Below are 14,471 nucleotides of genomic sequence, written 5' to 3'. Positions count from 1 at the left end.
AAGTTTTCACAGATTCACAGGATATTCTAAAGTGCTTCTACCTGCTTTTGGCACAGTCTTACTGACAAACCTAAACAAGAAAATCCTAAGCTGAAATGTAATCAGCACCTGCACCTTTAGATTGTATTTAAATGATGTTCCTCCTCATCATCAAGAGTCAGTAATTTCTTCTGCAAAAGAACTTCAAGCTTGCTACAATGCTGCTGGGCTTACAAGATTAAAGTCTAGTAAAAGAAAGGAGAGTGGAAAAAGCTGTTGAAAAAAATGCTTCAGGAAGAAAGAAAATCAGATCCTAAATCAAACAAACTAACCAACCCAAAAATCCCACCAACACCCACCACCTGCTGCCATACTGAAATACTCCAAACCATGCATCTGAGTCAGTCTGGTTTGCTGGGTGTAAATGCTGGAGCCTTTATCCAGCCCCTGGATCTGGCTTTGCTGAACACTACACTGCTAGGCTTGCACTGATGTTGGTATTCAAGCTACCTAGGCCAAAGCCAACAAATTTATATGGGTTTAAGATGTAGGACACCCTTCACTACTATATATACTTGCACCAGACCATAGAAAATTGTGACAAAAGTTACTGAGTGACACTGTAGTATATTTTAACAATTTCTAAAAAATGCATCAGATCTTATAAAAGAGCTGTCATTTGTCAGACCAAAAGAAGTTTAATCACAGCAGTAATTAAAGTACTGAAATTAAGTATTAATGGACCTGTTGCTCACTTTAAAGGAGAAAGCTTGTTTCCAAGTATGCTTGTATTTTCAGAGATGACTCCCAATCTAAGAACCATGGCTCAACTTAGAGGAGAGTCACAATAAGAGAGAGCTATAACTCAGTTCCTGAATGCTTGAAATAAAGAATACCAACGGAAAGGGAGTTAAGATTATCACAACCACTCCCTTTTCCTATGTTTAAACATAGTACCTTCTCTATTACATATCTATCCATGCTAAAGAGAGAGTTCCTACCCCCTAAATATTTTTCTGCTTACTGTTTGCTGTATCTGGTTTTTCCAGATTTCCAATCAGTGACTATTATAACCTCTTTCATATTCAACATTCAGTCAGTCAGACAAGCTTGACAAGCATGTATTTCAACAGTAGCTCTGATTACAGGTTTCATGCATGTCCCAGGGATGCATACTGTACATACCTCTTGTGCTAGTTCTTGTGCATTGGAGCTGAGAGGATATGGAGGGCTGGCTTTGTTCATGTGGACTGTAATGGCGTTGTGGATCTTAAACGCATTCTGAAAATCGCTGTTTTGAACAAGCTGTAAAATGAGCGAGATATCCTCTTGACTCTGAGGGTCTACCAAAACGTGCTGGATATGCTTAAGAGAATTTAACAGTTCTTCCACTTCTAGGTAAGAAATAACAAAATACAAATAAGATATGAGTTAACAAGAATGATAACTAAGTAATATTTATATTAAGAGTTATAAAAAAACATTTTTACTGTTCGGTTTTTAAACCACCAGTGATATATGCAAGTTTATTAGTTATCTGTTATTCCAACTTTTTTGAAGCATAATGTAACTGAATTAAAAGAGTAAAGAAAGAAGAAGAAAAGAAAAGACTCCAAGTCAGTAAGAGCAGTAAGACTTTATTGCTAAGCTCATCTTGATGCACTGAATATTCACTGATACCTTGGTTCACCTTTCTGTGTGTACCTATAATACATGGTAGAAATCTATGTATCTCAACTATATATTGCTTACTTATACAATGCATGTAAGATAAGTAAACTACAATCAATTTGTAAACATAAAATTATGCTCAGTCTTGGCACATTAAAATAAAAAGTATGAAAAAATACCATCTGTGAACATCTATGATTTTTGAAATTATTTACAGCAAAAGAAAGTCCACATCTTTTACTTACACAAATACGAGTTCTGCTTGGGCAGTAAAATATTTTAACATTTTAATAACCAGTTTCTATATGTTTGCAGAATACTATACATGTACTACATTCTTGAGTTTCTAGAACTGATCTGATGCTTTACAAGCACTTTTCAAAGACTTTTATATTATTTTAAGTCAAACCAAATCTCTGCTAAATACGTGACTTCTCAAAATTAAGTACTTCAGAAACCACCTAAACCAAGGAATAGGAATTAAACCCAGGTAAGAAATTCCGAAGCAGACAAAAAAACAATTCATGTTCTGAGCCTTAAATAACATACATGTTTTCACACATTATCTGAAAAAAAATCTGTTCAGCCACAAGAAGCTGGTCAGCTATCTAACATTTTAATAAATTCAAATAAGCTAGAACTTTTGAACCCTGGTATTTAAAGAAAATGAACAATAAAGAAAATCCCAAATTTTAAAACTGTCAGTTGATACTGCTACCAGAATACCAGTTTTGAGAGTAATTTTAAAATTCTAGCAACCTTCATTTATTCATTATGAGCTAATAAAATCAGGAACACTATCAGCTAAATTGCATTTTTAACATGAAAAATCACAGTAGATACTGATCACTAACATGATCAGTACACTGAACACAAGCCTAGACTCAAAATTTTTGAGCACAACATTAAAAATGGTTGATAAATGGGCACATAAAAACCATAAAGCCTAACAAAATATGCATTTCCAAGAAGTTCAATTGTTTTAACTTCCAGCAAACCATATCTACATACAAGCTGTCTAGCCTGAGTTTGCAAGCTAAGTCTTCTGTACTATAAATGGAAACAAACAAGCCAGGGCTACTACTACTCTTGTACATTACTGTCTGAAGGACAATAAAAAATAGTAATAAAACCCTCCAAAACCATTTCACACATGCTAAAAACATCCTACCCACCAAAAGTCAAGGACTTCTTCCTGTAACCACCAAGGAAACAAAGGGCAACCCGACAAAAGCTGCACAGAAAGCCTGGATACTGGATGTGCAGGATATTCCACTGCTGATATCCAGTACAACTCACAACACTAATTATGGTAGCCAATGTCTCACTAGGAAACTGTATACACAATATACTGCTTATCACACTGGGAGAAATGCCATTTGGAGAGAAGGCTAAAGAACACTCCACAAGTGAGAATATCTGCTGAACAGGACATTGTCAGCTGGCAAAATTCTCATCTAGTGGAGAATGCACAGTACTGAAGTATCTCTTCAACTCAATCTCCCAAGTCTGAGGAAGTGTGTTACTTTCAAGCATAAAGGAAAAAAAAAAAAAGTATGTGAAGCAGATGTTATTGTATAGCTCCTGACACCTGCTTGGTTAAAAAACATACTAACTCAGAGTTCTGCTATTTGTTAAGGTTATTTGATTTAAAAAGCAGTGAAATATTAGAGAAGAACCTTCCTACTTTTATGCCTTGCTAATTATTTTACTCCATTATTTCTGAACTCTCTCTTACATATCTGAAAATTCAAATACATACACACATGTACACACACACACACTCCTAATACATGTTGCATGTAAGATACAAATGCACACAGAAAGACAGACATCTTACTCTCTATCTACAACAAAGACATCCTGTTCCTAGATGTCTTTACATATTTTCTCTTTTTAGCCCTTTGCTAGTTCCTTCTGTGCTGCCCTTTCTTACAAACTACCACAGCAGTCTCTTCCCTGTATAATTCCCTTCTACACTATGAGGCTTCATCTGCTGGATACCAAAGCTTTATACCAAGTGATTTCCCCCCACCACGAAACAGTAAACAAATACCCACCCCAACACAATCATAAAAAAGAAATAATGCTTCAAAGGAGTGAAATTAAGCAGTCCTCAAAAGGCAGCACTCCATTTCCTAGTCGCTTGTTTAATAAAAAACCACACACATAAAACCACACACAAATCCTGGCTTTATGCATGCCTAATTCTATATTCCTGCTTCTGAAGTCTGTATCACTGATGAGATTGTGATGCAGGGTTAGGTGGTTTTTTTTTGTTTGTTTGTTTCTGTTGTCGTTTTCAGTCTTTTTAAAGTAACAACAACACAAAAAAGCACCAGGTAACAAAAGACTCCAGATATTTCCTATAAAAGGGGTTGTCTTGAAGAAAAATAAGTTCAGTAAGACCAACATGTGCATTTACTCACAGAAAAGTCAGGGTTCTTTTGCAGAACAAGTCCATTTTTTAATTGCAGATCAATTAGCAATCAAACACTGGTTTTGTCAAGTCTTCTTTTACATGAAGTGCTGCAGCCTTTTTCCATTAGACTATGAAATGGCTGGAATGTGACTGAGCACTGTGAGATATACACATTAATCAAAAGACTGCCAGGGCAAAAGTATGCAACTGCAGGGGAGGATGTGCAGTCACAGCTTAACATGTTAGATTAGAAAACCAAGAAAAGAAAATAGATGTTTTTTATCACCTTAAACAAAAAGTTAAGAAGAGCAAACTTAAGAAGATAGGATTTATTATACCTCAGCACCAATGTCTTCATTCTCAAAATTTTCTACAGAGCAATCTATGTGCTGGTACTAGTACTTTAATGCTTCAAATAGAACATAAATCACATAGTTAGGAAAAGTAGTTTTGGATAAAGCAGTATTTCAGAAAGTTTATTTATAACATATTTATAAATAAGTTTTGGCCAAGGTATAAAAGCAAAAAACAGGCAGCTTTAAAAAATAATCATCACTGTAGCCAGAAAGGGCTTACTTATGAAAGGATTACTTCCATGAAATGTTAGTTACTCATTTAACTGAATTAGCTGAATGAACCACAGTAAACCAAAGAAGTCTGCATTTTATGGAAGCATATTGCTGTGAAAAAGCCAGTAAATACTTACATGCACATGTGCTAGGTGCAGAGACTATCACTTCCATTTAAACAGCTGTCTAAATCATATACTGTTTTGATAACAAACATGCCCTTTAACATTCTTTTGGTTAAGTCTCCTGTTTTAATTTTATATATAAATTCCAACTTCTTTAATCTAGTCTGCTTTCTTTTATGATGATAAAAACATTAAAGACTTGGCAAGGATCTGCCAAATTAGACACTGGCACTTACAAAATAGTTTCCAAACTAAAAATACAGACACATAGGTCAATATTCTTACTTAAAAGATGTGTCTTCAGGAGAAGCTCTACGGATTAACACACACACAAGCAAAATGAAAGTCAGTATTTTAAAAAATACCAAAGAAGGACAGTTGAACATCTCTGTCATTCACTAGCACCTGTCCAGATTTATTTGGGGTTTTCCTAACTAATCTCAGAGATTTGTAAATGTGACTAAGCACTTCAACCTGGACAGTTAAAGTAGAAAGTGGGAAGAGCCAGATGCTGTGTTACAAATGTTAGAAAGATTAACCCAAAAACTGGAAAAAGGACACGCTTAAGAGTAGAAGAAAATTTTGTAACAGTTCAAGTTACTGCAGAAGCACTTCACTGAATTTAAATTTTACCTCTGTTTTTGATAACACTAGTGACTGAATACAGATTCTTTAGGGACTATATAGGTTAAAAAACCACCATACTTTATTTAGAAGTATTTTTTTCCTATATTTGCAATGATTCAACATCATAGGTGTCTACAATCAAAAGCACTACTCTTAATCACAGAATCCCATAGCGGGTGAGGTTGGAAGGGACCACAGTGGGTCATCTGGTCCAACCTCTCTGCTCAAACAGGGTCATCCTAAAGCACACTGCACAGGATTGCATCCAAACAGTTCTTGAGTACCTCCAGCGAGGAAGGCTCCAGAGCCTCTCTCAACAATCTATTCTAGTGCTCCATCACCTGCAGAGTGAAGTAGTTCTTCCTCATTTTCAGGTTGAACTTCCTGCCATCGGTTTTTGCACACTGCCTCTTGTCCTCTTGCTTGCCAGCACCAAGAAGAGCCTGACTCCATGCTCTGACAGCCTCCCTTCAGATGCTCACAGACACTGCTAAGGTCCCCTCTCAGCCATCTCTTCCTGAGGCTGAACAGGCCCAGCTCCCTCAGCCTTTCCCCAGAGATGCTCTCTTGTTGCACTTCACTGGATCCACTCCAGGACCTCCCTGTCTCTCCTGTCCTGAGGAGCCCAGAGCTGGACACAGCACTCCAGGTCAGGCTTTACCAGGGCTGAGCAGAAGGGCAGGATGCCCTCCCTTGACCTGCTGCCACAGTGCTCTTCCTAAGGCAGGATCTCATCAGCCACAAGGGCACTGCTGGCTCATGGAATGCTGAACTATAAATCCTCTCTTCTTAAATCTTAAGTTTACTGATCCAAACGACAAGATCCAAATTTTGATTACAGAAGTGGACCAAGTCACCTAATAAGTTCTCTTCAAGATGCACCACATACCATATATTATTTCCTAATTTATCTCTTTCCAGACACACACCTCTATAATCTTCTTGTCCCTGATGTCTGGCATTTCTCTTCTTACAGCTAGTATTCACAGAATCCTAGCTTCCATTCAAAACCAATTTCCCATCTTCTATTCTTGCTGAGCCAAAACTAATTTCCTCCTTCTAGCTTTTCACAAATACTTGGAAAATCCTTCAGCTTCTCCTACAGCTAGTACCCTTCTGAATTCCTCACTGAGAGATTTTAAAACCCACCCTTCATCATCATCACAGTAATTTATTTACTGTTATTTCTCCTATTCAAACACCTTCAGTCTACACCAGCTCCCAGCTGGCTCTCAGGTGTGTCAGACTGATGTATTACTCACTTCTCATCCCTAGCAGCTTCCATGGGCAGCTGCTTTGCCCATTGCTTTGCACCAATCCTCCCTCCATGATCTCAGCACCTCCAGCATGAAACCTGGCCCCAGCTTTCTAATTCCAAGTCGCACTTTTCTCCCTTCTCCAGTTTCAATTTCCAATTCCTTCAGCCGTCTTCACAGCTTTTGGCCACTGTGGCTAAACAACTCCCAGCTGAATACAGTTTTACTGTTTGACATCTAGTTTTATATCTTCTGCTTTGTGTTCCCTCTAAGGAGAGAATTTTACAATCAAATACCTAACACTTCATAAAGTTAACTACAGAATCTGCTTCTTGCGAAGAGATCTCTCGGCTGACAAGCCCTGCACTAAAAAAGGTACACCCTCCTTGTTTGTAACTGACCCTGCTCTCCACAGGAGGTTGAACAGGATGACTTCCTGATGACCCTTTCAATCTAAATTTTCCTAAAGAGGGATTTGTACAATAAGGATTACCAGAGGTTATGGAGCAGAGACATGTCTTTAGCAGAATTGCTGCTCAGGCACACAAATATTAGAGATGAAGTAAAAAAGAAGAAATTAGCAATTTCATAGCTATTTTTCACTCTGTATTCTCAACTACCAGCCAATAGGAAAGAAAGGAAAAAAAAAAAAAAAAAGAAATTTTGGTGCAGCCCAGAAAAAAAGGCTGCTTTTTAAAGCAATCTGAACAGGTATGGATTTTCAAATCTGAACAGGACTCTCACAGATTCCCAGTGCATCTTTTTCACTCCAATATCACACATTTTATTTAAAATATTGATGTCTGAGGAAGAAAGGTTAGAAATTTTCTCTAAACAACCAAATTAAAACAATGACAAGTGTGAAACGAAAAATTTTAGTATCCATTTCTTAAAAAATTATTTACATTACATTTTCTTCAATGCCTAAGCAGATTTTCATTACCAACACCATTACTTTAAGAGATGAATTGGTACGACGTATTTTAATTGGTGTTAATTGATAATGCAAGACAAAACAGGAAAAAAGCACTAGCATGTTTCTCCCTAAAGTATCAACAACTTTTTATTTTAAATGACAATCTGTGTTTATTCATTCCTTATTCTGGTCTACAGTTCATCAAACATCATAAAATTGGCTATTACTTACATGGTTTTTCCCAGCCTTAAGAAGACAGAGGCATTGACTGAATTAGTTATTATCCATAAGGTATTAACTGTTCCCCAAATGAATCAGTTTTGAAAAGCCACTTGCTGAGGCACATAGCCTGATGTTTGGCTAAACAAAAACACCCCAAACCACCGCAAATCTGAAGGATAAGAAGACTTTAAATCTGTTTGTGAAAGATTAGCTAAATTAGGTTTTTAGTGGCCTAAAAGAGTATTAACATCAAACAAATCTTTACTCCATTGGCACTCTCACTGCACTTTACCCACCTAGTGTTTTCACAGTGTAATGAGGACTCTCCAAAACGATCCCTTCTTCTGTGTCAAATATTGGATTATCTATTCCAGTTTTAGGAGGAATTTGTGCTAGTTTCTTTAGCCTCATGGAAGCAGTGAGGTCCAGCTCTTGCTTCCTTCCCTCTTCCTCCCGCCTGCGCCTCATGTCCTCCTGCTGCTGGCGGATGCGCTCCAGCTGCGCGCTGCGCCGCACGGGCATCGTCCTGGAGCCCAAGTCCCCGGGGCAGTCCACAGCCATCTCTCTGTGCTTCTGGGCTTCCTCAGGAGACACCAGATCCACGTGTTTTGCTTCATTGTCAGAGTCTTCTGTGATATGTCCGTTCATATGAGAAGTTGTCATGATTATCTGTGGTTATGCTTACGCGCTTCAAACCGAAATGCTGCTATTGGGCCAGTTTGTGTTGCGATACTGTGTAAAATCCATTATAGATTCAAAAATATTTCCCTTCCATCACAAGACGCTCGAAGAGGCATCCAGGAGGAAAATCTAATGACAGATATTAAAAAATAAAAAAGAAATTAGTGAGTAATAAGAGACAAATAAGAAAACACCTAAGGTCCCCAGGCATCAGAACAATGAAACTTTCCATCCAAATTTACATAGTGGTTCTTCCCCCACTAAGAACTACAGAATCCTCACAAATCTGTTTCATATATTTTGGTAGACTTCAGGTACCAATGTCAGAAAAGAAGCACTGTTCAAACTAATGATAAAGTCTCTTTTATTCCCAAGTAAAAACCGTGGCGATTCTATACTTAACACAATTGCAAATAAGCAGTTTTCAGAGAGTTCTCATTCAAGTTTTAATTTGTATTTGCATTCTTAAAAATTCCAACACAAACCACACTTACAATCCTACAGACACTAAATTTGAAAAACTTGTTTAAAACAACACGTTCTTAAGTAGTTGAGTATGCTGAACACCAGTAAAGATATTTGCATTTATTGTTTATAAATTAAGGCATTTATATAAACATTGCTTCCTGGATTCAGAGAAGACAGGTCTGACATAGAGTTCATCTGAAAGATACTATCTAAAGCAGACAGGAGCTGCACTTACACAATTACAAGTACAGATAAAGTCCTAGGATAAGGGTTTGGACAATTCTGGTTAGCAGCTACTCTTAATACTTCCCATAGGTATGCATTAAAGCAGGAAGGATTAAATACAAGAGTTAAAATCCTTGTGTGGGAGTACAGACATACAGATTTGACAGAGAATAATAATTAATCTTCACAATCAACTATGATATTCCACTATACTACACACACTTTAATCTGGTTTCTTATTCCTGATGATTCAGGCTAAAGAGCTTAGGTGTCCTGATAAATATAGCCACTCATCTCTAACATATAACTACAATTAATGCACATGTAACAGTGTGTTTTATGCCACACTGCCTTTCTGTCAGTGATCATTATCCACAATCTGTCCAATTAAAAGGTCATAAAATTAACAAACAGTTGCATACCATATCATCAATATACTTAATTTTTCAAGTTACATTTTATCACTTTTTTTTTAAATTTACTGAAAGGAAATAGTATGAAATATCTCTAAGTTCTATTACATGCTGGAAGACACCAAGACAGAAAAACCCCCAAAAAAACCAAAACCCAGAATCACCTACATTCTTTTACCAAATGTTTCTGTTTGGAGGAGGAAGGGAAGGATGTTTACGCTGTAATTAAGTTGAAAATTAAATATCTATAGTTCTGTTTGGGAGGAGCAGCAATAGAGACTCCTACACAAGTTTTTGCCAGCTTGCAATTCTAAATATGTAGAGCTTTTCATTTTCATGAGGAGTAGCACACAGCACCAATTATTTCCTTTACTTGTTTCCTGTCTAGCCCCTGCTACTAAAATAGTTATTACTAAAATCTTCCCAATAAGAAAATTAAAGCATTTCTGTGGTAGTAAAAATTCTTTTTTTTTTTTGCCCTTATAAGCACTTAATTGTACTCCACTGATATGCTGAACATCCAATACTCAGCATTCATACATTCAGAAAAAAAACTAAGCAAAAAAAGCTGATCAAAACCTGCATGGTACTGGGGCTAGCACTGCAAGTACCCCACAGCTACTCAGTGCCTGTAAATCCTTCAGTTACTGCCCAACTTAGAACAGCTTTTCAAAGAATAAAGCCACATAAAATTAGCATTTAGACAGAGTTATATAAAACACCACTTTAAGAAAAAGTTCTGTGAAATTCAGAGAAAGGTGGATAAAAATTTAGCAAAATGATCCCCAGGATCCTCAGGAGCATTTCCCCTTCTGAAAAGGCAAATTGTCCGTACAGAAATTCCAATGCCCAAAAAGGAAGCCTCATTAGGAACAATAAAATTGCAAAGACCACTACTTTAACTGTGGACTGAAGACAATTCAAATTCTTTTAAATTCAAATTGTATTGGCCATAGCTTGTCTGAACATTGAAACTTTTCAAGCTACATTCATCTCTTTTCAATTCTGACAAGCAGAAAGAAAACTCACATTCCTGAGTCTAGAGGGTACAACCAATAGGTGCTGAAACAATGAATAAGGTGCTGAGGGCATGAATGACATCCATTCAATCAGCACTAAAAAAGTCAAAAACAGGGTGCGAGGACCTGTAAGAAGTAAAACACAATTTTATACTCAATATTGTGTAAGCTGAATGATGTCACACTCTCTAGTGAATCTTAATCAGAAAGAATTATCAGAAAATTGAGTTGATGGCCAATGCTGAAAAACTGGTCAAGAATATTTACAGTGGGATTAGCTACATATCCTCCATCAAATTTCAAGTGCCAGCTACATAAACAGCCCACCAAAAACTCATAACTGTATATAGAGTGATAAGATTTAAAATCTCTTTAGTTTAGTAACATGAACTGAAGACAAGAGAAACAAAAATATAGGCTGGAATAAGAGGCAACCTTAGTAACACTGCTGACATTTTCAGTATAGACTGTGTGCAAGACACAAAGGACATATAAACTCTTTGAACAGGGTACCAAGACATTTATCTCACCTGTGATAATAGCTCTCTGCTTTCAGTATGCAAGATCTGAGCCAATCAAGTAAAAAAGAAACAAAAGCTACAGAAAATCAGAGCTCTCTTGCAGGAACAGTCAGAAAACAGTGACAATTTAAGAATTTTGGAATTTTAAATAAAAAGTATTTCTGGTGTCCCAGAAAGCTAGATACTTCTAAAACCAGCAATAAACAGTACAGCAAATGAATCATTATCAGATTATACAAAATATCATGTTATCAGCCAACATAAAACTTGACCTTATGAAAACACCAAACCAAATACACAAAAACCTGACCCCAGATATAACAAGCTGGTAATCCATAAAAGCATAAGCTTGCTGCAAGTCGGGAATGCTGAACAATTTCCTTTAATCAAAGCACTTCTGATAATGGGTGACCCCTTCCAAACCTCAGCCCCTCTCCTCCTTCCTGTTGTCTCAGGTCTGCATCAGACATCACAAATCCTCATCTCCAACTGTTTGGGGAAAATGCTATTGCCCAACTGCAATAAATGAAATAAACACGTAAGGAAAGAAAAAACCCAGATCAGCTCTCAAGTCCCTCTACACAGCGGTCCTAAGGATGCAAAATGTAAAATATTACACTGGTAAAACCTTTAATTTGGTTCTCAAAGGAAGGTGGGGCATAGCTGAGATTAAAAATAAGATTCAGTTTAAGGGAGGTACTAGGAACAGAAAATTTTATTTTAACTAATATGCATGGCATCAAAAGTCGTAAGATGGATAATTTCAGAAACTGTTCTCTTAGTTTCTCTTTCTGAAGGTTTCTTTTGCAATTTTAAAAATTCTGTGACAGCAACTACAATGGAAGGTTGTTACTTTCTGTTACCAAGTCTGTTCTCTGCAAATTGTGTATCCAATAATACAGATTTTCAGTCCAAGAGAAGCTTATTTTGCCAAATTAATATTTAGTTCTATGGATAAAAATTTGCAGACTTAATAAAAATTTTTACTAGTTCATATGTACAATCTATATAACAACATTTGTAATTGAGAATTCCTTTCCACTTTGGAACTTGGTAGTAGCAGTTCCTGTACTTTCTAGATATGTATAAGAGTCTGTTACACAGCTTGAATGCTCAAAGTTTAATGGGGTTAAATCATGGCTTTGAACATCTTGCTTTGAACTGTTGATATCTAAGTGGGGAATCTTAGTGTTTCCACATGACAGGTAGAGCTTTCCAAAATAAACCAGATTTATGACTCTCTCAGTCCAACTTCCTATCACAAGTCTTACCAACACAGTCCTGCAGAGTGTAGGTAAAAGTCTTTTCTTCACAGATTACTCTCATTTTTGGCCTCCAGAGGAAGATTTCTCAAACCTGATAATGTTAGTACAGCTATTAAAAAATATCATTCATACTGGTCACTACTGGGCATCATATAAAATTCTGACTGGGATATAATTATGAGCAGCAAACAAACAATATCTCTGATGCAAGTTCATAACAGCAAAATTAAAGAAAAAGTACAAGTACTGTTTTGGTAACTATACTAACTATTCTCAAAAATATTGTATTTTACAAGCCACCATTCTTCATTCTTCACAGCTAACAATGTCAGGCTTCTAACATCTTTTTAAACATACTGAATACACTGAACAAAGCACAGACCCCAAAAACTCTGTAAAAGAATAAACATACATAAATGCAATGATTTTGGTGTGCAAGGCAGATGCTAGAATAAAATATATACTAACAGAGACTGAAATAGAAGTGCTGTAAGGTGGTTTAAGTTTTCATTTGCTTCCTGGTGACTGTGGCTGGTGTGCATAGCAATCCTAATTGCTTTAACAACTAAATTCTGTACAGTAAAATTAAATTTGTTTTGCTTCAGCGACTTCCAAAGAGTAAAAATGACATTTTCTGGAGGCTGAGGTTGTGTGTTACATTTCAGCAGTGTTTAAAATTCTTTCATTGCTAGAAGTATGATTAGACCTGATAGTTCCCTTTTTAAAATTCATTAAAGCTGCAAATTCTGAATGACTGCAAGGAAGTTCAGTGCTTACCTCTAGTGAAATTTCATTAGTTTTGGCACAGATTAGAGTACAAAAGCCCAACCTACATTTGTAATTTTAATATAAACACAAGAAATAGATATTAGACATTATCACAGTGCAAGGCTTTATCATCAGCTTAAAGCCATATACCACAACAGACATGGTATATTAAAATATTAATTAAAAACAACTGGAAGATGAATTCTAGGTTGCTGAAGTGGATTAAAGAGTAGATTAAAATCACATACAAGATGTTTCCTGATATCCAAACTACTAATAAAGTATGAGCATAAAACTATGCTACAGATCTCTGCCATGTATTATTAATAGTGTTTCTTCTGGTATTTTTACTCAGCACTTCAGATTCTAGGTAATCAAAACCTAAGCCATAAAGATCACAAAGTACCAAAGTAAAACACTTCAATAATTCTACAAATGGAAACTTGGTGTAGGAAAATAAAAAATAATTTCCAGCTTTCCTTGCATCATCTCCTATGCACCATTTCTTCTTCAATGGGATTTCAGTGAATCTGCAAGATTAGGAAACTTGGAAAGCGATCACATAAAGGAAAGCACAACACAAATAATGTTGCACAGCATAAAAATGACTACCACTACTTGATGATAATTAAAGATTAGCGTTTATGACAGAAAATACTTCACAGATATTTCCTATGACTCTTAATAATACCTGAAATAACTGATATAGCCTGAAACGGACTGATGTTTTGTAAAAATAAGTAAAAGTTACAAAATTTATGGCAACTTGATACCTCTTGTCTTTAATTTACAAAAAAAAAATCTGTAATGAAAAAAGAAACTTTAGACTAGCTTTGCAACATGTTCAAGAAAATTACTTTCTGGCATGGTTTCTTTTTTCAGTCTAATATTATTATTTAAACTATTCTTTCCTATAAATAGATATTCTAGCATAGACTCTAGTATTGGGAGCAAACTCTTCCTTTAATATCCAGCTGACACTTGTTTTAATAATTTCAAAACAGAGTTCATTATAACACCTGTCAAGCACAGTAACTCAGTACAACATGTGAATTTCAAAGGGCTGTCAGACATGCCGAGAGGTTTTAGCATTCCACGCTCACTTAAACGTGCAAGATAAGTGAATCAACAGCAAAAAGGGCTAAACCCTCAAACTGATCATTATTTTCACTGTTAGCACTTTCTAAGTCACCTCGGTGATTTAGAAAAGAACAAAAGCAATGTTAATTTGCAGCATTAAAGCACTGAGAAATTGAAATGAAACTGAAAATTCAGATGCTAAGGTTAGATTCCAGTTTCATAAATGGCATAAACAAATTGCACA

At 36.1% G+C, this 14,471-nt stretch overlaps 1 protein-coding gene across 1 annotated transcript in view; it reads right to left on the bottom strand.

Moving 5' to 3' along the window:
• Positions 1–14,471, bottom strand: part of PALS1 (protein associated with LIN7 1, MAGUK p55 family member) — a 55,046-nt gene that overhangs the window by 20,190 nt on the left and 20,385 nt on the right. Inside the window, exons 2-3 of the mRNA XM_058025734.1 lie at positions 8,084–8,597; positions 1,165–1,373 (exon numbers count right to left, since the gene is read on the bottom strand). Of these exons, the coding sequence (XP_057881717.1) occupies positions 1,165–1,373; positions 8,084–8,450 (576 nt within the window). The 5' untranslated portion in view covers positions 8,451–8,597. The remainder of the gene's footprint in view (positions 1–1,164; positions 1,374–8,083; positions 8,598–14,471) is intronic.

Source organism: Melospiza georgiana, chromosome 6, assembly GCF_028018845.1.
Source record: "Melospiza georgiana isolate bMelGeo1 chromosome 6, bMelGeo1.pri, whole genome shotgun sequence".
NCBI classification, from domain to species: domain Eukaryota; kingdom Metazoa; phylum Chordata; class Aves; order Passeriformes; family Passerellidae; genus Melospiza; species Melospiza georgiana.
The sequence above is the reverse complement of the archived record's forward strand: the minus strand, read 5'-3'. Positions and strand labels throughout refer to the sequence as shown.